Source organism: Anoplophora glabripennis, unplaced genomic scaffold (assembly GCF_000390285.2).
Source record: "Anoplophora glabripennis isolate ALB-LARVAE unplaced genomic scaffold, Agla_2.0 scaffold60, whole genome shotgun sequence".
Taxonomy (NCBI): Eukaryota; Metazoa; Arthropoda; class Insecta; order Coleoptera; family Cerambycidae; genus Anoplophora; species Anoplophora glabripennis.
This window is the reverse complement of record NW_019416238.1, coordinates 944,824-971,277: the sequence shown is the minus strand read 5'-3', so window position 1 is coordinate 971,277 and position 26,454 is coordinate 944,824. Positions and strand designations below refer to the sequence as shown.

Here is a 26,454-nt window from a genome sequence, read left to right as displayed (position 1 = left end):
TTTAAACAATTGTTAAAAACTTGTGAAAAAGTTTAATGATTCATTGTCTCTCTCGAGCTAAGCGACCTGAAATCGCAAATCAAAACATATTTTTATCGTATTTGTCATCGTTATCGGTAGCTATATCCATAATAACAGGATAACATTTTTAATAATAGATCAGAAAAGAGTATTTGCAATATTAGCTGATTGATAATTACTAAAATATGTTATATATAGGAGATAACGTATTTGAGACACATTAATAGAAGAATAATAACAAAGTTTGTTTCTATGATTCTAAATAAAGTGCTGTTATAGGTGAATTTAGTGCAGTGTTTTTTATGGACTTTTTGTTAAATGGGTATAATTTAAATACTGCAGTAAGTGTTCTTTGTTAGTGTTCAAATAAAAAAACACACCTAATATACTGTGAACAATAAAAATTATTCAACATTATGTCCTGTATAAAAAGAGTTCTGTTAATTCTGCCGTCTAAATCCCTTTTAACGTCTTAGGTCGGAAGTAGGGAATTCGATCCCGGTCCTTATTTGTAATATCGGGATTTCGGTATTATTTCAGGTTTGAGTGTTACAAATAAAAAATAAGAAAATCTACAGAAATCAACGTATTTTTTCGGTATACATCTAGCTAATCAAATCACTCTAACTAATTAGACTTATTGTCAGACTAATCAGACTTAAAATTACTCAGTTTTTATGTTAAAGCTTTTCTATTAATCAGTGAGTTCTCCTTAAACCTACATAAATTGAAAAAACCTTTATGCCAATAGACTTTGAAAATTAACAAAAATCTCTCTTAGCATAGACTAAATAGACGTTTCTATATTGCATCATTTTTAAAATTATGCCAATCCCGAAAATCTCGGGATCGGGAAAACTTAATCCCGAAAATTTCGGGACTGAAAAGTGGTCAGGATCCCGGGATCCCAACAATCGGGACAAATCCTCTAGTTGGAAACTTATTTAGGTCAACAGTTGTTATTTCCAATGTATCACTATCAAGATAAAAATAAATAATCCATTGTAGTTCAGTTAGTGAAGAAAAGTGACATTTATATGAAATAACAATAACGGAATAGTTTAAAGCCATATAGTTATTCTGTTAGAATAACTAACAACTACCTATAAATACATATGAATCACAAATATTAACTTTGAAAGACCCTTAAGTCATATATAATATTTGGTTAGACAAACGAGAAATTTTTGAAAGTATCCAAATTCGTTATGTTTCATGATTATTTCTACTTGCTGCTTGCTTAAGTTAAATTCACAAGCAAGTCGGAATTACGTTACTTATTAAGATAGTATAAGACAAATGCAGCAGAAAGATGCATCAACTGATAAAAACCGAAATATATTGAACCCTTAAAATGGAACTCTCCTGCAGTATTGGTCATAGCATTATTGACACACTCTTTAATAGGTTGCTTAGCGGCTCAGGTGATTAATCTCCTAATGGGAGGAAGTACAAGGGGCCTAATTTAGCCTAAGTGCTGTAGCTTTTTAAGCTACCCTCACTAAAATTCCAGAATTCCAGACACTTATGTATGAATGAGAGGAAGATAAGGCCCAAAAATGGTGGCAAGAAACCCTTGAATAGAAGGCGTTCTTAAACCGACTGTAAAATGATTCATTAAACCAAATTCTAGTCCAGGCAAGTTAGACCAAAATCACCCAGAATACGGAGATTTTTTTCTGATGAACCGATCGAATTGCGATTTTCGGCATTGTTTTCGGAAAAATATCGGGAAAAAAGTCTATCTATTACACTTTGGGGCTGGATCGAAACTGCATTGCGGGTGCATAAACTGCATCTTGGAGCGCATCAATTTTTCCGAATTTTTAAAAAATTGTAAAAATTGACTAAAAGTTGTAGAAATTTGTGTGCACGGGTTTTCGGGGTCGGAGATTCCGAATCTGACCCTGAAAAATATGCCCGACGGCCATGGGGCCTCCCAGGGGGGCCTTCTGTAAAACATCGAATAGCTGAGTTGCCTTCTAAATCTCCACTCGGGGGTTTTTGGGGTCGGGGATTTCGATTCTGACACTGAAAAGTATGGTTCATCAGAAAGAATTTTCTGATTTATTTTCTAACATGCCTGGTCTAACAGATTAATAGTAGTAAGACTTCTGCCAGAACATTACAGTCTGATAGTACTGGTTTGGTAGAAGTGTAGCATCTACTATTCGGAAGCAGAAAACCATAAACGGGAATCTGAGTTAAAGTTAGGTCAACAACTTTAAGATTTCGGAGATCCATAACAGACCTACAGACCATGGATGGAAAAATGTACCCATATATTCACAATCTACGTGTCTACGACCAGTTTATCTTTCCATAAAGAATTCCTGTTATATCCATAAGTGTGAAAGCTTTTATTTATAAATAAAAACACTATCTATAACCAACTTAAGAGAGATTCATAAACAGCATCACTTACATTAATTTTATTATTATGATAATGGCAGATATACAATGGTTCCAATCAAATATGGTTTATATTAAATCTCATATACAAAAATATATGACCAAGAAGCAATCTAGGTACATTATTTAGTTCATTTATCTTTTCAGTATTATAGGAGTTTAACCTATACTCGTGATTAATATTGTATACTCATGAAATAGATTATATTAAATAAATAGCTTACTTTTGCGCATATTTAAGATGCTCCATCAATTGTTACAGAAGAAGTGACATTGATAAATTATAAGTGCCATATTTATTATTTGAAGATAAAGACATTATAATACAATAAAGAAATGTCAAATTTGTAGATTGCAATCGTTAGTCTTACAAAAAATAAATACTGTATTTTTAATTTAATAAAGCAAATTTTATTTGTTATGTTCCATCATTTCGACATAATAGTACATTGTGTAACGAGTGAGCAAAAGGTGCCAATAGCGCCACGCGGGCGCCCAAGTGGCGCTATGGCAACTTTTCCGAATGAGTTGCACATACTACTTTCTATCACAAGTGCGAGTCGTCATGGTACCTATAGCGTAGGGGGTTATGTGCACGGAAAATGCCAGATAGTACAACGGCGTGATGCCATTTTTATAGCGCAACGCTCCAGCGTTGTACTATCTGGCACTTTCCGTGCACATAACCACCTACGCTATAGGTCCCATAGCGAGCGCGCGTGATAGAAAAAATATATTTATCCCCCAATTCCTAAGTTTCAAATTGTTCTATTATACCATATCACTAATTTTTTAGAAGTCATTTTAAGTAAAATGTATTTTTTTTTTTTCAGACATGATAAGCTTTTTAAGGATATCGCTAATTTATTTTATATTAGTAATAGTAGGAGGTAGGTAGTATATATTTTAATATCTAGTACACTGAAAAAAAAGTATTTGGATCAAATGAGCATTTTAAATGGAATTATTAGCCGTAAATTTTATTCTATTCAAAGGTATATACTTTCGTCAAACTATGTGAAATATTTGCTGTAATCTATAATATTTCTTAGAATTTATATTATTTGTAAATAAATATAAATAATAAATAAATTTTATTCAAATCTTTTATAGTTTTGAAATTTATTACCCCAGACTTTAGCTACAATGTCTCTTACAGTTCATCATAAACTGCAAACATATTTGTTTCAAAACTACAAGTTCTTTAATATATACAGTGTGACCACGGATTGAGTGCACGTGGGGTGTAAATGATAAAAAATTTTCGAGTTGAAATTTATGCTTCTGGGCTTCAAAATGTGTCCAATTAATTAATGCACAGTGTGTTTTTACGATGAATTTTCAAAAATTGTCAAGAGTAAAGTACATTTGTTTTTAATGATATCAAAAATATTTAGGTACTTAGGTTATTGAGAATTAAAAGTTATGACATATTGTCAATTTTCAATTTGACCGGCCAACTTCGTTTTTTTCTTTGCTTTCAACAAGACAGACACCCAGCGCATTCAACGCGAATCATTCGAGAATGGCTAGATGGTCAATTTCCTGGGCGGTGGATTGGGCGAAATAGCCCAATTCCTTGATCTCCTAGAAGTCGTGATTTAAATCTAATGGAATTTTTTTATGGGGCTATCTCAAGCAGAAAGTCTATGGGTCCCCGTTGAATAACGGTTTATTTGAATTGAAACGAAGAATAAAAGGTACAATTAATGCCACCCCCATTCAAAAAATCCGAAACGCCTACACAGAAATTACCAAGCGCGCTGAGCGATGTGTGTTGGTGGCAGCACATTTGAATAACCATTATATTATGTTTATTATATTAGTTACGTTTTTTTTTTCTAATAAATAATTAGGAATTTGTACTTGTGGTTATAAAAAATAAAAAACAAAGTTTGCTGATTAAATTGAAAATTGGCAATCTATCATAGCTTTTAGTTTTCAACATGGGCGTAACTAGGGGGAGGGGTGTGTACGATCCACCCTAGAAAACCTGGTGCCCACCCTAGAAAAGAAGGTTTAATATTATTATTTTTGGCATAAGTCGGTAAGTTCGTGACTGCTTGGCCTTTTTTAAAGTCAAATAAAAACGTGTTCATATTTGATATCGGTAAATCGCTGATTGCGAGCGAGAGCTTTTTTGCCCCTGGGCCCACCCCAAGCAAAAATTGTAGCTACGCCCATGATTCTCAACAAAAAAAATAGAGATGTACCGCGAACATGTCAGCTGGACATGTCCTGAGGACACTTTTCAAGATTGAAAAGTTGTATGGGCATGCGCGAAATTATTTGTTGCTTTCATAATTCCCGCAAAAAAAAATTTGTGGTTGGTACATGTAAAATTAAAGATATTTGGCCATTTTCTTGTAATTTTGTTGGTAATTGTTTAACTGAAACTAACATTTTAAAAATATAACCTCTTTTATATATCCATATATTATTATTTTTGGCAAAGTTGACGATTAGTAAATAGTAATCAGTTGATTCTTTATTTAATATTTAATACACAAATAGTTTATAAATGAAGTATGACGCCAAAATCAACAGTTTGGTTATATTTTTCTGAATTGAGTAAAAATCATTATAAATGTAACTTCTGCTCAAAAACAATTTTTAAGAATTCCAGGATGGAAAAACATTTAAATAAGTGTATTGGTTGCCCGGGGAAAATTAGAAACCAATTTATAAGTCTAAAGGTAGGTAATAAGTAAAATATTTCGACATATATTCATTAAAAGTAAATTTTGCTTTTTTGTACCCTCAAGTAGTGACCTGTGAACACATGACGTCACTCATAGGTGCCTTATTAGATTCATGGTCAAAAGTACTTTTCCCGACATGTCCGGACATTTCATCGACATGTCTGTAACATACTTTTCCGAAAAGTGCCCATCTCTAAGAAATAGTGTGACGTTTTGTTACTTTTAGCGATAATTACCTAGACTTCATGGGCAATNTTCGGAAATTTTCGTAAAAATTCTATTAAAAAAAATTTATTTTGTCGCTCTGTATCTCGAAAACATGAGGAGATAGACATATAGTTCATAAGGCAAAAAATTCTTATTTTTTTGTCGTACTATCACCCCCTGCATTTACGGGAGGTCTTTCTGAAACACCCTGTATATACATATTTACAAATATAAGTTTTAAGAAAAATTATAGATTACAGCAAACATTTCACACAGTTTCACGGAAATATGTAGATTTGATTATAAAAAAATAATATTTGCGGCAAATAATTCCATTTGAAATTATATGCTTATTTGATCCAAATACTTTTTTGCGTGTAGTTTGTAAGTATTGCCATAAAATTTAAAATAAGTAATTAAAATACAATACACACGGTGAGTAGGAAAAATCGCACCAAACTCCAAGAATGGATTCTAAACGTCAAAATAATAAGAAAAAACTCAAATGTTGTTATGCGGTTTTTATTTGTTTTCAAGCTACATTTCAAGTACTTTTCAATAAAAAAATGATTCTGTTAACCAAAGTGTTCTTCGATTAAATGTTCAAAAACACCACCATTGGTCTCCAAGCACTTTCTGCTTCGTCTACGAAAGACTTCTGTAGCTCTTCTGATTGCGGCATATCTTTCTTTAATAAGTGCTGCAGCATTGATGATCCGTAGTAGTAATCTGCTGTGAAGTTTGGAGATCTTGGAGGCCAATTAATAGGACCATCCAACGCGGCCAATCCAAAACCATGTTAACCTCTCGTTCAAATGTAGCTTGACTGGACGAGCGAAATGTACACGAGTTCCATCGTGCTGGTAATACATTGGCATTTTCATGTTTATAGGAACATACTCCAATAGTACTTGTAAAATATAACATTCTATTTTTCATTTGTTTTCAAGGTACATTTCAAATACTTTTCAATAAAAAAATTATTCTGTTAACCAAAGCGTTCTTCGATTAAATGTTTAAAAACACCACCATTGGTCTCTAAGCACTTTCTGTTTCGTCTACGAAAGACTTCTGTAGCTCTTCTGATTGCGGCATATCTTTCTTTAATAAGTGCTGCAGCATTGATGATCCGTAGTAGTAATCTGCTGTGAAGTTTGGAGATCTTGGAGGCCAACTAATAGGACCATCCAACGCTACCAATCCAAAACCATGGTAACCTCTCGTTCAAATGTAGCTTGACTGGATGAGCGAAATGTGCAGGACCTCCATTGTGCTGGTAATACATTAGCATTTTCATGTTTATAGGAACATACTCTAATAGTACTAGGTGTATTCATTTTGAAAATAATTTAAGTAGTTTCTTCTATAAATCGATTCTCCAAAACCTTATGCTGGGGTGTGGAAACCGTTGACAATGATCTTCAACAGCAGCATTAGAAATCCCTTTACAAAAACCGTAAACAAACATCATATTTGCATACTATAAATTCGAATAAGTTCTTGGCATTTTGTAATACTTTGATCGTACAAACGTGTATTCAAATGTTAAACTATTGCAATATAAAATGGCACTGACAGTGTATCGTCGTTTGAACTTGGAGCGTGACATACTCTAATTTCAAGTTTTTAAAATTTGTAACTACGCTATAACCTGAAAGCATATTTTAGTTTTTTCTTATTATTTTGACGAGTAGAATCCATCCTTGGTGTTTTGTGCGGTGCTCCCGACTCACTATATATCTACTGATTTTATAAATTACCTTATCTGTATCTAATAAAACAATTAAAAACTGTTACAGTAAGCTGTGATGACGTAATTGTGGCAATAAATGAAAATGTCACTGTAACGCCGAATGAAGCAGGCACCATCTATACGGTTTGGATGATTGAAAATAACCACGATTTTGATGCTGGTGATCAAGTGCTATTACCTCTTTTCAAAATTGTTGACAGTAAGTAAATTAAATATATTCTTTCCAAGTAACGGGTAAAAATTAGGCAGCTACAGGTGTTTCATGATGAACCGTACCGCTACAGCCATAATAACACAGCCCCACAAAAAAATGTGCTGTATCAGAGGCATGAGTACATATATTTTGTGTATTTTTTTTTGCTGAATCCAAATCCGCAGCTCAAAAATAGATTTACTAGGGCATTTTTTAGTAGAAGGTGACCTAAAATAGAGTGAAATAGTAATTGTAAGGTAAAGCTTTATAATGACATAATAAACAATTTGTAAATACTTTGAGAAAATATTTTAAAATATTATTTTGAGCATTGGAAAGAAATACATACTTCTAGGCCTAAGAGCAAATAACGAATTTTAGTGCGAAACGGTGTGAAAAACCATAGCCTTGTATTTTACACTACCAAATATATAAATGTAGTAATGTGATAGACAACATACTAAAAATATATAATATAACTTATCCCTCAAAGGGTTGGATACCACCTACAGACTAGGGTCCCACTTATCCCTTTAAGTCTCACATTTTTCTATTCAATATTTTACTTGAAATTTGTTACCGCGGATTTTTGGGGTCGCTGATTACGAATCTGATGTCTGAATCTGAAAACTCATGAATAAAAGATGGTGGATCGAACATGACGGATGTAAAACTCGGAAAATCACTCAAAATTTGAGGATTTTGGCTGAAATTTGTTACTCGGTGGCTTTCAAATTCGCCAATCACGGATGTAAGATTTTAATTAGGAAATTCTTAAATCCAGAATGGCGGATTGAAAAGTACCATAGAATGGTATTTACACCCAAAGAAATGCGTTATGAATGTTTAAAAAAGTAAGTCAATTGAAAAAAATAGTCAAATGTCTAAAAAGGAGAATCAAACACTGCAAATCGAATTTATATTCTTTGTTTCTCATTTTGCAACATTTTTTATTTTTATTCAAATGACTCAATTTCTAAAACATTAATAATTTTGGGTGATAAACACCAATTTCTATGGTACATACCCATTTCTATGGTACCTACTTTTGAATCCGCTATTTTGGGTGTGAGAATTTCCGAATTAAAATTTTATATTCATGATTGGGGACTTGTGTAACAAGTTTCAGCGATAATCCTCAAATTTTTAACGCTTTTCGGATTTTTATATTACAATTTTCGGTTTCGGACTTCAGATTCGTGATCAGCTACCCCAAAAACTCGCGGTAACAAGATTTAGGCAAAAATATTGTATATAAAAATGTGTGACTTGTGTGACTTAAAAGGGTAAGTGGGACCTTGGTCTCTAGGTGGTCGCCACTCCTTTGAAGAATAAGTTAAATTATATTTTTTTGGTATGTTGTCTATCAACCTACATTTTATATATTTGGTACCTAATTTAAAATACAAGGCTATGGTTTTTCATATTATTTTGCAATGACATTAATTATTTAATTTTAGCTGTGGAATTAATTCCCTCGTAGGCTATTGCTATTTTAAAACATTTCTCCAAAGTATTTACAAATTGTTGCTTTCATTATAAAGTTTTACCTTATCCTCACTTTTTCATCATAATATGTCAGGGGATATTTTAACGTTTTACTAAAAAGGCCCTGGTAAATTTGTTTTTGGGCTATGGATCCTGATTCAACATCAAAAGATATACAAGGTCTTGTATCTATGTCTCTGGTACAGAACCTTTTTTTGTGAGGCTATGTAATCGTTACTTATTCTGTGAAATGTATTTTTGCCTTAAGAACTTTAATTTTTTCGAATTAACCCCTTTTATAACCATAATGTTAATAAGTGTAAGTAATTAATTGCATTATTTTTTTAGCAAATGTTGAACCGACAATCACTTTTGTTTCTTCGGCCTTCCAATATGCTGTGTTGGAAAACAAAGAGGAAACATCATCTTCTATATTTTATGCAATTCAGTCTTTTGACTACGAGACTCAGCCATCCCAGTACCTGTTCAATGTTCAGCTGCAGAATTTGGACTTTATTCCCGTAGTTAATTTTATTATAATTAATATAGATGACGAACAACCCTCGTTGTCCCCACCACAATGCTCATTTGACGTAAGTTTTACTATCCAATCCGAACAAGTAAAAAAGTATTGCCAAAAAATATTTATTTCTTGCATTGGGTCTTGTTTGATAGAGATAGAAATTTTTCTATGCAGATAAGGAATACGTTGTCCCAATATTCTGCATTCATAGATTGTACAGCCCCACAAAAAAAGTTATGTACCAAAGATGTACATAGATCTTGTGTATTTTTTGATGCTCAATGCGAATCTGCAGCCCAAAAATCGATTTATCAGGACAATTTTTAGTAAAAAGCTAAAATGTGGTGAAATAGTGAGGATAAGGTAAAACTTTATAATGAAAAGCAACAATTTGTAAATACTACGAGAAATATACAAATTAAATCCACACCCATCCCTAACCAATGTTAGTGCAGAACAATGTGAAAAAACATAGCCTTGTATTTTATACTACTAAATAAACGTATAAATGTAGGTTAATAGAAAACATATTAAAACGACGTAATATAACTTATCCCTCTAAGGGTTGGAAACCACCTACAGACTAGGGTTCCACTTACCAATTTAAGTCACATAGTTTTCTAATCAATATTTTTTCATGAATTCTGTTACCGGGGGTTTTTGGGGTCGCTGATTACGAATCTGAATTCCAAATCCGAAAATTCCTGAATAGACGATGGCGGATCTAATATGGCAGATGAAAAAATTGGAATAGCATTCAAAATTTGAAGATTATGGCTGAAATTTATTATTCGGTGGTTTTCAAAGTCGCCGATCGCAAATATAAGGTTTTAGTTCGGAAATTTTTAAATGACGGAACTATTTTTATGTGGGGCTGTGTCATTATTTGTTTATGCCATAATAAAAGTAATAGATTCTATTAAAAACAACGCCTACCGGATTCTTGTGTCACAACGAGGATTATTTACTTTTATTTTAATTTCTTACATATTCCATTGTGGGAAAATTTCCAAAAAGAAGGAAAACTTGTGTTAAGGTTACATTTTACATATATATCTTTTTGATAAAAATAACAGTGACATATGGATGAGAAATGTATTCAATCATATATTACACTATCTCGTTTTTAGGAAAATACAATTTATACAAAGGACAACAGCACCTGCTTTAGTATAGTCTTAGACCCAGACGGTTGGTTAGACCAGATGACATTTGAAATTGTCAACAATAACGTAAGTGTTTCGCATTTACATTATTTGAAATCTATTTTGCGTTAGTTTGAAATATTTAACAATACAGGGTGTAGCTTTTAGTGGGGGTCAGTTTTTAACGGAAGTTATAATTAGTTTTTTAAAATGTACTTTTATACTTGTGTACGCCTCCACTGTAATATTCATGTATTACAAATAGGTACATGAATTGTAGGCAATCTACAGTGCATGTGAAGGGAGATAGTGCGGGTCATCAGTGACGAAGCGAAGGGCGTCAGTTGTTGTTCCGCATTTGGAGACAATACATCTAACTGTGGATTTGAATGTTTTTTTTTATCGCTGGAAGCCATCAACAGACTATTTATTTTTGTGTATTTATTTCATTTATCATTATTGATAACTGCTTGAGTTACTTGTTATGTACCTACTGTTTATGTGACGAACACCCACTCAACAAAAGTAACTCGCGGCGAATGGAATGGAATTGTGAATGCGCTGCGACAAAAGCGCGTCGTTATTTGAGGTTTCATTAGCTTCTCCAGCGGCGGAGTATGAAAATTACTAAAAAGAGGTTAAAAAAAAATAAGTTTTTACGACGGAATGTGAAAAAATAAATTATTGATACGTGTTTCAAACGGTGAAAGGAAGCTTTTGTCTAAATATGACTACCACTCAAAGTTACACCCTGTGTATTATTGCTTTAACTTTTTTCTGTTTCATAGGATGCACCGCACTTATTTGCATTCGAATATCGGGAAATTCCTGAGGATAACATTCATTCAGCAAACGTGTATATTACAGTTTTGGAAGAACTCAATTATCAAAATATACCATTCTACTTATTTGACGTCAGAGCACAGGTAAGAATGATAAAAACAATTACAATGTTATTACTAATTATGTTTCGTAACAGACCTAATGACGATTTGTCAATCTTTAGAACATAAACATAAAAAAGTTTCGGTTGTAGCTATATTTCTGAAAATTGCAATTAAAAATTATGTAAAGGTAAAAGGTTTTTTTTGTAAAATACATCTTAATATTTTTTATATATACGGACTACGAACGGATTCATAGGTATTCGGAGCATTAATAGTGTAAAAACAAATAAATGAATGCCAAATATTTTTTTAGTAAATCGACTCTAAGAATGTGAATGCATGGAAACCATGACCTTAAAACTGCAAAAATTCATTAAGATTTTCTTCAAAATACCCCCGCACCCATTTCTATGGAGATCTATTCATTTTTTAATTTTATATACATATTTAAAAATATAACAGTTCTTGGAATATTTCCTTTAATTCATATTTTTATAAATAACTTACCATTTTTCTTTTAAAAAAGTAATAGCGCAAGCCTAAGTAGGAGTAAAAAATAACATCGTGTTTATTATCAAATGCTATGCCTAATACTAGTTTTGAAATACTGTTACCTAAAAAAAGCGTAGCAGACATTGGATTTGTAGTTTTGATGAACTTGTACCCTAGTAAACATCAAATTTACTGGAATTATATATTCCAAATATGCAAATTAATAAAAAAAACTTGCACATCATTAATATATTTGCTTTTAGCATCATATTTATGTTAATAGCCTATATACCTGCAAAGCCTTAAATCCTGCATATAATGTAATAGTCTAGTCATTATAGACATGAAACAGCCAGTTTCGGGAAAAAATACTATTAGAAGTTTCTCTGCGGAATATTGTTAGGAGACGTGTTATAAACAAAATTTCAAAAAATCAACTCGAGGCTAGTTGGGAAACTTTGTTTAAACAATGGTCAAAGTTATGGAAAAGTGGATTTTTGACTCGCGTAAAAAAACTATTGTTCATAGCGAAAAAAAGTTTATACAAAAAAGGTAGGTATTAAATAAGCCTATAAAATGAGACAAGTCCGATTAAATTCCGATAATTTGTTTATGCACCAGAGTTCAAAAATGGTCGAAAATGGCCGTTATTTTTCAATTATTAATAACTAATGCAATTTTTATCGCAGACACTTGTGATTCAGCATTTTTTAGGCTTTTTGCACCCTTAATTAGAGGTACAAATTTCAACGCGAAAGCTTCAATGGTTTGGCGTTGGCGGAATTTGTTATCTAAGAAGATGCTATTTTCAAATCATTTTTCCCAAGCTCAAAGGCGTTGTGTAGTTTCGATCATTAGTTGTTTTTGTACCTAAATAGTTATATTAACATATGCATTTACTGAAAATTAAATTTGTTTAAAGATGACTGAAAAAATGTTAATATTTATTCAATTGTTTAGATAGTTACTTACATATTATAAAATGAAATAGTAACGTCTAAGTTGATTAGAAGCTGAGATAATTTTTTTTTTATTTAATCGTAGTGACCTTGATTATTAATATTAAGAGCCGAAATTTGGCGAGAGTATACATTAAGAGCTATATTTTCATGCCCTACATTAACATTAAGGTGAATTCAACTATTTAATTGCAAAAAAGAAGATTGCGGCGGTGCGTTCTATTACTCGGTCTAGAGTACGCGTGGGGAGAGCAAAGCGGAGCAAAGCGGAGCATGCGCGCTATGCAACTGGTAGCGCGCAGGAAAATGATCGAGCGGCTTCAAATCGATGGAGCTGGAAAAATTAGCCATATCTCGGTTAATAATGAACCTATCGAGATGATACTTTTTTTAATTTGTGAGATTTAATGTTTTATTTAGCCTCGCTCTTCGCACTCGTTCGCTAGACCGAGTAATAGTACGCATCGCCGCTATCTTCTTTTTTGCAATTAAATAGTTGAATTCACCTTAATGTTAATGTAGGACATGAAAATATAGCTCTTAATGTACACTCTCTCCAAATTTCGGCTCTTAATAATTAAGGACACTGCGATTAAACACGTAAAAAAAATTGTCTGAGCTTCTATTCAACTTAGAACAACGATTTTTTTTTAAATTCGAAGAAAAATAGTACTAACTAAACTATAGACGTTAGTATTTCGTTTTATAATTTNTTTTGAAATACTGTTACCTAAAAAAAGCGTAGCAGACATTGGATTTGTAGTTTTGATGAACTTGTACCCTAGTAAACATCAAATTTACTGGAATTATATATTCCAAATATGCAAATTAATAAAAAAAACTTGCACATCATTAATATATTTGCTTTTGCAAAGCCTTAAATCCTGCATATATTGTAATAGTCCAGTCATTATAGACATGAAATAGCCTGCATCGGGAAAAATACTATTAGAAGTTTCTCTGGGGAATATTATTCGGAAACGTGTTATAAACAAAATATCAAAAAATCAACTCGAGGCTAGTTGGGAAACTTTGTTTAAACAATGTCTCAAAAATCCTGAATTACAAGTGTCTGCGATAAAAATTGCATTAATTATTAGTAATTGAAAAAAACCGGCCTTTTTCGACCATTTCTTGCGCATAAACAAATTATCGGAATTTAATCGGACTTGTCTCATTTTATAGGCTTATTTAATACCTACCTTTTTTGTACAAACTTTTTTTCGCTATGAATAATAGTTTTTTTACGCGAGTCAAAAAACAACTTTTCCATAACTTTGACCATTGTTTTAACAGTTTCCTAACTAGTCTCCAGTTGATTTTTTTATATTCTGTTTATAACACGTTTCGGAACAATATTCCGCAAAAAAACTTCTAACAGTATTTTTTATAATGTAAAATGAAAATAATAATTCAAACAAAATCATGATATTGGAAAAAATATATAAATTCTTTATATATTTCTTTATTTCTTAAAAAAATTAAAAAATCGTTTTTTATTTTGGGAATAAANGACAATTTTGGAGCTCTTGCGCATAAACAAATTATCGGAATTTAATCGGGCTTGTCTTATTTTACAGATTTATTTAATACCTACCTTTTTTGTATAAACCTTTTTTCTCTATGAATAACTTTTTTACGCGACTCAAAAAACCACTTTTTCATAACTTTGACCAATGTTTTAACAAAGTTTCCTAATAGTTGATTTTTTGATATTCTGTTTATAACACGTTTCGGAACAATATTCTGCAAAAAAACTTCTAATAGTATTTTTTATAATGTAAAATGAAAATAATAATTCAAACAAAATCATGACATTGGAAAAAATATATAAATTCTTTATACATTTCTTTATTTCTTAAAAAAATTAAAAAATCGTTTTTTATTTTGGGAATAAACAATCCAACATGATCACCAATCCCTGAATAATTGTATTTTTATATCAATGATACAGACACTTCTCCCATATAAAAGTTACACTAAATCTGTTTCTTCACACTTTAAAGGGTCTAGCCGTACTTCCATATCGTAACCTATGTTATATTGTAGAGGGCGCTAATAGTAGTTGATCGAGTAGATATTAGCTCTATATATTAGTTAATTTAGGAGCTATTTGAAAAAAGTGTCAATAGACAACTTTTTTTCAAAGTTAATTTCAAAGCTAAGAAAATAAATATAAATGGTACTCTTTACAGTGTATTTTATAGCAGTTTCCTATGGGCCAAGCCTAAATAAAAGTATTAAAAAATGGCAAATAAAAATTTTGTCAATCAGATCTAATTGCATTACCACTTTGAAAAAATGTAATAATTGTCTATCTCTTGTCTAACAACATGCCAAGTTTTATTAAGATCCAAGAGGTGCAACGACATGTTGAAAAAAAAAATTAAAGTGACCGAATTGTGTTTTTGATACATGTAGATGGAAAGTTTATTCTATTTCATAAAGTGGGATTTGTACTAAATTTCCAATGTATTCGCGTGTTTTTTCGTAATTTGTCTGCTATTTTCGCGTTAAAAAGTTGATGCCATATAACAGAGGAATTTAAAGGTATAAAAATTAGGGGAGAATTTCGTTTAAAAAAAAATAAAATGAAATAAAGACCCAGAAAATAAGAACATCCTGTACAATCGGAAATAATTTGGAGAAACTGATTTAGAAGAAAATTTTATTTGACTTGATTTATCTAATTTTGAAACTGTCTAGGATGGAGCGGGCCACTCCACCACACCGAGCGAGTTGGTGAGGGCTATAATAAATGTAAACGATTTACCTGATACTCCTCCAGAATGGACAAGTTTCTTCATGTCCGAGCAGTTCTATGAGCAATCAGAACAAGTAAGTTATCATCAGTGACTAAAATAATAAAAGTTTTATCTTTAGCATCAGTTCCTAGTGCAATTTTGTCAGTCCCAAGAATGTTAGATTCCACTGTAATTTTATTACATTTGAAGATATGGGAAAGTAACAATGCTTTATTTACTAAATTTTCATGAGGAATTCTATTTTTTAATCCTTCTGAAAAAATTTATCAACAAAGAAAGTTTTACTTTTTCAATATCTTCAAAGTCAACATAGTTATAGAATATAACATTTTACTGTGATGACCCTGTACATTTATGAGAAATTATGTTCGAAAATCTTCACTTTGAGGATAGATTTGTCGACTAAAAATAAGACAAAAATTTCATATATAAACATGGGTCCGCAAATTCACCCTACGCGAGTAACTTCTAACTGTTTTGAAGTAGAGGGATAAGTTTTGCACCATATTTAAAATCATCTTCCAACGCGTCTACCTCCCCTAGGGTGGATTTACGGACCCATGTTTAGGAAATTTTTGTCTTATTTTGAGTCGACAAATTTACCCTCAAAGTGAAGTACCACTATTTCCGATCACCCAGTATAATTAATTAAAACTAAATTTATTTTGATCCATGGAATCAGTAAAAATGAATAAATAAATAAATTTAATTGATCATTACGACAACATCGTTTTGGGAGAAGTGAGAAATGTTAATATTGAAGACTAATGGGCACAATAAAAAACTTTCAGACTTTCGAAGTAATGGCTATAGACGGAGATTATGGACTAAATTATGAAATAAACTACAAGGTACTATGGGAAGATGACGAGGAAGGTAAGTGAAATACAATAAGTAATTTTTAAAAGTAACTAACTGTCGATTTGAGCAATATATTATTTACTATACTCCTTCATTGCAAGTTTTTATTAGTTCTTCCAAAACATAAATACTGTCAAACAGAATGGACTCATTCAGTAATATTTAAGTTATAAGTTATTTTTAATTTCTCTAAGCACTTAACCTCCAATATGGCGCAAAAATGAGGTCGACAGCTTTAATATCAACCGTGACAAAGAATTTGTAATTCCTTTAATATTTTAAACGTTGTCTACCGCTCGTAGAGCATCTGTGAAGTTACTCCACTCGACTGACTCGATCCGAGGCACAGTGAGCGAAAACGATCAAAATTCCGTGCGAGGTAGTAAAAGTTGTCCAAATTGGGATATACTTTTTTAAATACTCGTATTTATGTCCACTTTCGTATGTCACTGAGACAATTGCGATATTTTAAGATCTCAACTTGCGATATCTTAAATGCTCGTATAAACTACAATCATAAAATCATAAAAATTCGACTTTTGAAAAAACCTAATTCGCCCGGAATATTATATGGGTTATTATAGCTAACGAGTGATATGACGTCACCACATGGCTTCCGTACATTTTGCACGCTCCATCTTCATTAACGATTTTGAGGAATTGTTGAAAAAAAATTTTGTTTTTTTTTTCACATTAACAATGCTAACGTTCTGAAAATATATGATACAAATATGCTAAATGAGCCCGTTGTGTATAACAATCTTACTTCACATTACAGCCAGTTACATTAGTATCGACAACTATGGAACCATATCCGTGAAACCAATCGATAGGGATAAAGATGATATTTCTACATATGTATTTGAAATCGTGGCATACGAGGTACCCGATCCGATTTGGAACACATCGTTGCTCATAACTTTCTTCGTCCTCGACATAGACAATAATCCGCCCTTGGTAAGGTGGATTTTGGACGCCTCATTTGATAATGTAACTTTCCCTGTAGACGACGAAACCGAAAAATCTACAGAAATGAGTTTGCTAGAGAACACCGATGGAACTTTGAATCTTACGATTTTTATAAGAGACATCGACACGGTAAATAAGTTTAAAACTAGTGCTAAAGTAGTAAACATTTATTTCTATGCAGGGGCAAAACGCACAATTTACAGTGGAATTAGAAGATCTTCAGGAAAATGAGATAGAGTATACAGATGCTTTTATGATCGTCCCAACAGCTGGATACAGGACGGATCAATTTCAAATTATTGTAAAGAATGTTTCTTATATAGATTATGAGCTCCCCGGTTGGACTGACATTAGCTTTAACGTGAGTATGATAAAATACATTTACTTCAATATGACATAGCTCATAAATTAACAGCCACACACAAAAAAAGTCCTGACCTGAAATTGGTAAAGTAGAACTACCATACTATGTATTTTGACCTCCGTAAGCCAAATTTCATTTTATCGTGTAATTTTTTTTAAATCTTGGACTATGCCAAAAATAGCCGTTTTTCCGACTAAAACGAGCACCAGATGTCGGCAAAACTAAAAATCAATGCAATTTTTATTCAAACATATGTTTTTCCATGTATTTTGGAGCGCTAAATTTAATATCAAAAATATTCTACTACCTATACGAATTTGTGCGAGTATTTGCCAAAAAACACACCAAATAAGCTCTGGAGATTTAAATGTTTTTGCGACCAGGACACATCCAAGTGGTGAAGGCGGGCAACGGAAGTTTCTGACAAAGTTCATGGCAAAAACAGGTAAGGGTATTCGATGCAGGATGTCGGAAGCTCAGTATAGACGGGCTGTTGGACATAGCGTAGAGACATTAAAATTAGATCCAATGGATTGGATCCAATAGGTATATATAGAAAGCCAACAATGTGTCTAATACAAAAATTCGTTCGTTTTTAATATTTTGCTGCCATCAAAGGGTCGTTTTTGGCGATAAAATAGTTTATTTTGTGTGTTTTTGGCAAATACTCGCCCCAGCACGTATCATAGAATATTTTATTTGCCTAATCTAACCTAACCTAACCTAGATTACTCATATCCTATGTATTTTTGGGTGCTGAACACGAATCTGATGTCCAAACTTGGAGGGCCGTCCTTTTTAGATCAGGTTAAGCTATTCTTAAAACGGGCTTGAAATTTTTCGATAGAATTGAGTTATTTGCATTTTTGCGCTTGGAAGGGCACAGTGCTCTTTTTTGAGATCCGATTTTTTTACATTTCTTTTTTCAATATAATTTTTCGGCCTTTTTGCCCCAAAAATACATACAGTCGTCTACGTTAAAATTGGTGTAGAGTCGACATTCTTCATAGTTACCAAAGGTATTGAGATAACTGCACATTCAATATAGAAGCTTGTTCCTGCGTTTAAATAAAATCTGAACGATGAAAATTTTTTTACTATTCAAATTTGGTTTCAGTACAACAAAATCTATAAAAAATTATATATCTGATCTAAAACCAAAAAAAAATATTTTTTGTCGGCCTGCGTAATTAGTAATACTGATGACTGTAAATTTTTATATGTGAATTATCACCTTTGTTGGTAGATTAATATAAGTATACCATCCTAGGTATACCATCCGGAGCACCTTTTAAGAATTTTTTGACATGTGATTTGACATTTTTTATATATTGAAGTATTGATAAATATGTTTCACATTTATCGTTGCTCCTAGCATCGAATATATTTCCCATAAAATTGATTAGTCCGTGTTAAAGAAGGTAAAATAAAACGTTTTTCGAAAGTAGGTAATTAGTCTGTAAGACTAATTGCATCTTGTGGTCGAAAATGTCGACTTTTTTCTAGGTGTGTACATGTAAGGATAAGTACTATTCGCATAATACTAAGAAACAAAAAGAGGCAATGTCTATTTTTCTTCTAAACGCTTCACATGGAACTTAGATACTATAAAATACATATATAAAGTCTGTACAATATTTTTTGATGATATAGCATTTCAAGAAAAGAATAAGCCAATAAATTTTCGTTATCGGAACCACTGTAACAATTTACCACGGCAGGGGCGTGTCTTGAAATTGTCCGCATTATTTTCAGATTATAAACATCAACTCGTCGACTGGGAATTAAATTCCTTTCTTTTATATTATTTCACCTCCACTGATTTATTTTAATAAAAAATTCCACTGAAAATACACAGGACGATACACTTACGAAGAAACACGCCTTCGTAACTGCAAAACACAGTATGCACTGTAAGCTGCTATGGTGAACGCTACGCCGCCAAAGCCGTTCTATCTCGTCGGATATCGTACGGACTGTAAGTGTAGTATGTAATAATAAGTAACAGCAAAAGTTAACAAAATAATAATTTCTTGCTCATAACGAAAGCGATTGTTGAAAATAATTAACAGTTGTCTTTAGTATTCCACGGTTAATCGTCTCTGGCAATCGGTAGATAAATATCCATTTTAAAAACGAAAATGACCGTTCAATCTAAAATAATGGAAGTTTTTAATACTTATTGTTAGATGCTATTTTTACTGATGGTAGCGAAGTATCAACTACTTCACATTTTAGTAATACCACTATCCGCATCATTGTACCTATAATAACATGTCTGCCTCTGATTTGAAGCTTCGCATTGACCAATGCGTGTGTGTGAGTTTGACGCTTCGCTTGGTCGAGTGTATGGCTCGTGTTTTTTTGTGGCAGTCAATAGCATTGTGTATTGTGATCATAGAGGGGCGCACGGTTTAACTACAGATTTAGACAATGTCTACTACTACAACGCGTATTGTTTTGATAGGTTCTAACAAGAGGAGTATTACGCCCAGCCAAGGAAGATCATATATTGGTAAAAATTACTTTAATTGATTACAATGACGAAATCCCTGAATTTGCGAGGACCGAGTATTATGTATCTATAAACGAAACTGCCAAAAAGGGCGAATTTATAATACAAATCTTGGCAACTGATCTTGATGCAGAGGATAAAATTTTAGAGTAAGTTACCATTAAGTACCATAAGTATACATAATCTTATGTTAAAGGAATCGATTTATGATTAAAGTTTTCTGCATTAAGGAAACTATTAAATTCGAGACAACTAACTTAACTATGTTCTCAACTAGATTCTATATTTTTAATGTTTTAAATATATATGAGAGGTTCCAATATGGTTGATGTATACCAAGAAAAATTGTGGTCCAAGGTGGAAATCCGGGGGAAGTCATGAAGTCATGCAAAGGGGTTTAGAATAATAGCAATTAACTGTGAAACCTTAGTTACCTAAATATTTAATGCTTTTTTATACTTTCAGGCACAGCCTAATTGGGTCTACATATGCGAGTCAAATTTTAGAAATCGAAACAGACACAGGAAATATATATGTGAGTGCAGATAATGCATTTGACTATGATACAGTTAACCCGATATTCGTCCATGTTAGAGCCACTGATAAAGTTGGCCATAACACTACCGTACCGTTAACCATAAACTTACTCGATGTAAACAACAAAGCACCAATTATATTTGTGGTAAGTTATACATTTGTGTATGTGGAAAATAATTATTTATTGGTTCTTATAAGCCTGGTTTATTTGTGTCTATACATTTTCCGAACTAAGAAAAGTCTCTATTTGTTAAAAACAGTGCATTACGAGATTATTTCAGAAAGTAACAGCAAACAATATTTCAAGAAAGGAAATTTTTATAAGTAATGAAACTGACAGGGAAGGATGCTATCTTGTGAAGTAAGGTTTGCAGGCTTCTATAGTGGTTAAACAATTTACGGGATAGTACTACCTTTTGTCAGAAAAACCGGTTTCTACTTCGGAAGACATTTTTAACTGGAGATTAATCAAAAATTGAAGTCAGTTTGTACTGATAAGTATCTAAAACACTGAGTTTCATCATCATTCAGTCCAGAAACAAAGTATCTTCGACAGCTTAATTGTTGCACCCACCATTTACAAGCAAGAACACCAAGGAATTAACTCCATCACTTACAATCAGCCTAAGTTATTGGTACAATACCCAAGATAAACGAAAAGAAAAGAACCTTCTACTATACGAACAATGATATGCGTCTATGGTAACTCAAGAACGATAGGAAGAGATTTTTTGAGGATGAACTTCAAGAACGATGTACTCTAAGGTCACGATGTATACATAACCTTGACATGATTACATGCTAGGATGAGGTTTGAGAGCACAAACACTGTGTTACTTAAAAAATAACAGAAGAGAAATAATCGATTGAGCAGAAGTCACATATGGAGCATACAGATAAGCAATATAAATACAGTAAAATTGAAATAATTTCAACAGAGAGCAGTGGCTTGAACAACGAAGCAGTGCATAGAGCAAATATCAACCAGACAATGTCCAGTTTTAGAATTTCTTCTATAGAAGAGAGAGTTCGGAAACAATTTACTTTTTGACCCATTTAATCCAATGGATGACCTAAAATAGTCAACTTATAGTCAAAAATTACTAATATGAATTTTTTTATGAAAACATCAGTTTCATGCTATTATTAGAATATCCATATGCACCTCATGTTGAAGACGCGCTTTACTGTAGTGGAACTCTTTCATATGGTGTCTGAAGCTTCAGATCTTCCAATATGCCCGTGCATATCCCCAATCCTGCTTTTTCTCATTGCCTCGTCTTTCAATTCCTGATGGACACTTAGGAGGATTATAATTTAACAATAATGGGGAAATAGAAGAAGTGACTCTTGACTGAAGTCACAGTCAAAGTGTGTTAGTGTAAACGTGTTAGTTGTTAGAGGTAACAGTAATTAAGCGTATCTTTAGTACATTAAATTTGCTGTTGCTTTTTGGAATGTTTGTTCAAAACTATTATTTATTCTAATATTCACCTGCGCTCGGCTACTATAATTTCATGAACAATGCAATACTAAGCAAAAATATTCAAAAGACACAAAAGTTAATAAAATAACTTTTTTTACACTTGAAACATTTCAGGCAGGCCCCTTATAATTTCAACATCACCTGTTTGTTTTATCAAATTTTGGACATGATGTCCACTACGTCGTGCACGGGAAGTATAGGTCACTGTAACGCCTTAGCGTGGAATTTACAGTGACGGTTGTTTCGGGCACCAGGTTTTGTATGTAGTACAGAAACGCTACTACTCAGACAACTACAGTGCATGAAGACATGGTATGTCCATAGGTTTAGAGAGACAGAGAGCGGCGCAATGAATCGTTATCAACTCTGGTATGGAATTCTCTAACCAGTCCTTCGGTCAACTTATCTCTGGGTTCCACTTTCAAACAGCTGCGTCTCTGGTGTGATGTTCTTTTATTTAGAACTGCTCAGGTTCCAGTGTAGGGAGTTAGCAATAAAACGGCGCATACAAAATATACATCTATTCAACCAATTTCGTTGTTAACACAAATCAAATTCCCTAATATACAATCGTACCCATGAAAATTTTTTAACTTATAAAAGTCTGAAGTTGTAATTGGTCTTAATTGAAAATAATTCGTTGGTTGTTTTACCAGTTCTACGACTCCAGGATGATCAAGCCTTTTGTCGAAGTCTGTTTCTAAAGTTTGTTGTGCTTTATTTTCAGTATTCCTATACTGTGCTCTAGTTATAGCATAAATAGAATTACAAACATTCTTAGTCATAGAAAAGATGTTCTATCGATTTTGAATGTTTGATAATATGTTGGGGTACAAAGTACTACCCCAACATATTATCAAACATTCTTAGTCATATTTTTTAATTCGTCAGATGATATATCAATCCGTGATAATGCATCTGCATCTACGTTGTCTTTCCCTTTAAAATATCTTACCACGAAGTCGTACTCTTCAAGAAGTAGCCTAAATTTCGTTAAACGACTTGACGGATTTGTCATTCTGAATAAATAAATCAATGGCCTATGGTCTGTCAGAATAATAAATTTCCTACCAAATAAATATGGCCTAAAATGTTGTACGGACCAGGTTATAGCCAAAAGCTCTTTGGAAATAACGCTGTAATTTTTCTCGGATTTATTGAGGGATCTACTTGCATTATGCTATTGGTTTATCATCTCAATTTGAGATTACAGCACCGATAGATGATGCTGAGGCATCGGTCTTTAATATAAATACATTATCTTGAGAAAAATTTGGATATTGTAATATAGGGGAGTTCATTATTGCTTGTTTTAATAGTTCAAAAGACTGCTGACATTTATCTGTCCATACAAATTTTTGGCCTTTCTTTGATAAATTATTTAAGAGCAATATGTGAAAAATTTTTTACAAATTTCCTATAATAATTTGCAAATGCTACGAATCTCTTAGTTCCGTTAGAATCTTTAGGAACCGGATAATTTTTAATAGCTTCAATTTTTGAAGGATCTGGAGAAACTCCATCAGCAGAAATAACGTGCCCTAAATATAAAATATCTTTCTTCAAAAATTCGCATTTGTTTGGATTTAGTTTCAAATTTACGTCTCTTAACCTTTGAAGAACTTTTGTTAAGTTTCTGTTATGATTTATTAAATTATTTCCAAAAACAATAAATCTAAATAGACGAAACAAGATTCATATGTTAGTCCTGACATTGCTACTGACATTGCTCTACTGAAAGCATGAGGACTAGACTTGAGTCCTTGTGGTAACCTTCGTAGCCTATATTGCCCCCGATCAGTGGGAAAAGCTGTACATGGTCGGCTGGACGGTTCTAACTCAATTTGGTAATAACCCTGTGATAGGTCAAGGTGTGAAAAATGTAAAGGCCTTTACTACCGTTCTTAAGTCACTATTTCGTAAACCGTTCGCAAATGCGTTAATCGCCAGTTTTTCATTTACTCCGTTTAAAATTTGAACAGCGTCTTCTTTACCTTCGCTTTGTGTTATTATAAGGTCTACAAATAAGTTTTCAATTAAACTGCCGAATTCCTCGATAGTTTTGTTACCTTGCTTTGCATTATTTAATTTTGAGGATAATGCTGGCTCCGACTTTTTAGTTATAAAATGGTTCCTTATATCAGTAATTAGATCCGCGTTAGAAGCGTACGTTTTGTTTAATCTAATTTTCGCATTTTGTGACAATCTAGTTTTTAAAATATATGTTAATAATTTCTTTCCTGTTTGGTTTAACATAGCGTCATATAATTCGATGGCATCGATTAGCTGTTTAGTTACATTTTCATTACCGTTCATCTCAGGCAATAAAGTTGCTGCTGTTTTTAAATCAAAATTTTCCGCCATTTTGTTGTCTTCCGAACAATCTGAGTCGAAAGAATCTGAATTTGACTGAGTATTGAAGTTAGCTGAATTTAAATTTTGATTCACCGTCTCAGGTTGCTCTGCGAGAGACAAAACCTGTCATCTAAAATTTTACTAGTAGCCTCTAAATATTTGTTTATAGCATCCGCAAAACCCTTAATTTCATCTTTTACTTTTATATCTAAATTAGATTTATTACATATGTCCTTTAACTTAACAAAATTATTTCTTAGTTTATCTAATTTCCTAAACTTACGGTTTATCACTTTAATGTCTTTTCTTCGTGCACTATTGTCTTTAATTATGTTCCGATAGAATACCTTTATTTCCTCCAATAAATATCTAAATTCATTTCCATTGGACATTTAGTTCATAAATTATTATTAATAGTAGGTATTTCTTGACCATTACCTAAAAACCTAAAAAGAAATTTTCTGGGCATTCCCTTAGACGACCTCCTGGCTTCTAGTAACTTCTGCTCTTATCTTCTTTTCCAATATTTTTTTGCATTTTCCAAAACAGTAAACCATGATAATTATGCAACCCATTATAATTACTGCGGCTTCTATGGCAATTTTTATTGAAAATCCATCTCCCGTTCCAACTGTATTGCCTCCACTATTCCCGTCTTGGGCAATAATAACTTCTTCCTTTGACTGCGATTTTCCCATTTTTTCCCATTTGATTTTAATTTAGCTTTCTCCCTTATACTGACTGCAGGATCGCGATGTGATGTTCTTTTACTTAGAACTGCTCAGGTTCCAGTGTAGGGAGTTAGCAATAAAACGGCGCATACAAAATATACATCTATTCAACCAATTTCGTTACCATCTTCTTGCTTAGACAAAAATGTATTGCTCCAATTAATTCTGTTGAAACGGATTTGTTTTCAGTTCAACAATTTGCCAGTCGGCATATTAAATAGAACAATAACAATTATAAGTAGTTACACATAATGACAATAAATATCTTAACTACTACAGGGTGTTTAAAACTAAATAATATAATTAATTTGATTTGACCATCACACTGGTGATGGACGGGTGATCAGCAAATTAATTTTGTATTCAATTTCACTATCAGGTCTCTTCTATGAACGAGGGCGGCAACGTAATAATTCCTAGCTGGACCACTCTCGCGCTCGTGGCTGGCTAATCAGCTCAACTGGTCTCGCGGCTGTTTACTGTACCAACAAAAAATCACTTCGATACAACAGATATTTGTATATTATGAGAAAAAGTCTATATATTCAATGATTTTTTTTTTATTATTTCTCGAAGACTGTTTTACGTCCATCCATCAATTTAAAGAATAAACCCTTAGGAATCAGGTTTGAAGATTTGTCGTAGCGTCGTCGCACACAAGGAATTACCTTTCTGTCATACGGACAGTCAACCCAGGGAATGAAATACGCTTTAATCCTAAGCTACATAATTAAATTGAATGAGGCAGATGAGTGGCCAAGACTATCCTTTTACCTATTTTTCATATTTCGACATAACAAAAGTCCTTTTTAAGGGAGAACGAATTACCGTTGATGAAAATCAACAACCGGGTACAGCTCTAAATTCAAGCATAACGGCCTCAGATATAGATACCACCGCAGAGTTATCAGCGGAGATAGACTGGGATGCGTCTTATGTCATGAAGAATTCACGAAGACTGGATATGGATGAGATAATAATTAGCCAGCAAGTAAAGTGAGTAGATATATTGAATATTAATCAATTTATTATTTGCTAATTGTCAATTTAAATAAGCAAACTTTTTGAACATTTACTTTACATTCTACA

General features: G+C 32.6%; 1 protein-coding gene across 2 annotated transcripts in view; it reads left to right on the top strand.

Annotated features, from left to right (window-relative positions):
* Nucleotides 1-244: 244 nt before the first annotated feature.
* Nucleotides 245-26,454, top strand: part of LOC108917968 (cadherin-23) — a 42,162-nt gene continuing 15,952 nt past the window's right edge. For both annotated transcript variants that reach the window (XM_018724798.2, XM_018724797.1), the window contains exons 1-13: nucleotides 245-362; nucleotides 3,267-3,323; nucleotides 7,142-7,294; nucleotides 9,125-9,369; nucleotides 10,430-10,531; nucleotides 11,233-11,370; nucleotides 15,489-15,620; nucleotides 16,339-16,423; nucleotides 17,187-17,506; nucleotides 17,559-17,738; nucleotides 20,209-20,405; nucleotides 20,722-20,938; nucleotides 26,180-26,361. In XM_018724798.2, coding sequence (XP_018580314.1) covers nucleotides 3,269-3,323; nucleotides 7,142-7,294; nucleotides 9,125-9,369; nucleotides 10,430-10,531; nucleotides 11,233-11,370; nucleotides 15,489-15,620; nucleotides 16,339-16,423; nucleotides 17,187-17,506; nucleotides 17,559-17,738; nucleotides 20,209-20,405; nucleotides 20,722-20,938; nucleotides 26,180-26,361 — 2,006 coding nt within the window. In that variant the 5' untranslated portion in view covers nucleotides 245-362; nucleotides 3,267-3,268. The remainder of the gene's footprint in view (nucleotides 363-3,266; nucleotides 3,324-7,141; nucleotides 7,295-9,124; nucleotides 9,370-10,429; nucleotides 10,532-11,232; nucleotides 11,371-15,488; nucleotides 15,621-16,338; nucleotides 16,424-17,186; nucleotides 17,507-17,558; nucleotides 17,739-20,208; nucleotides 20,406-20,721; nucleotides 20,939-26,179; nucleotides 26,362-26,454) is intronic.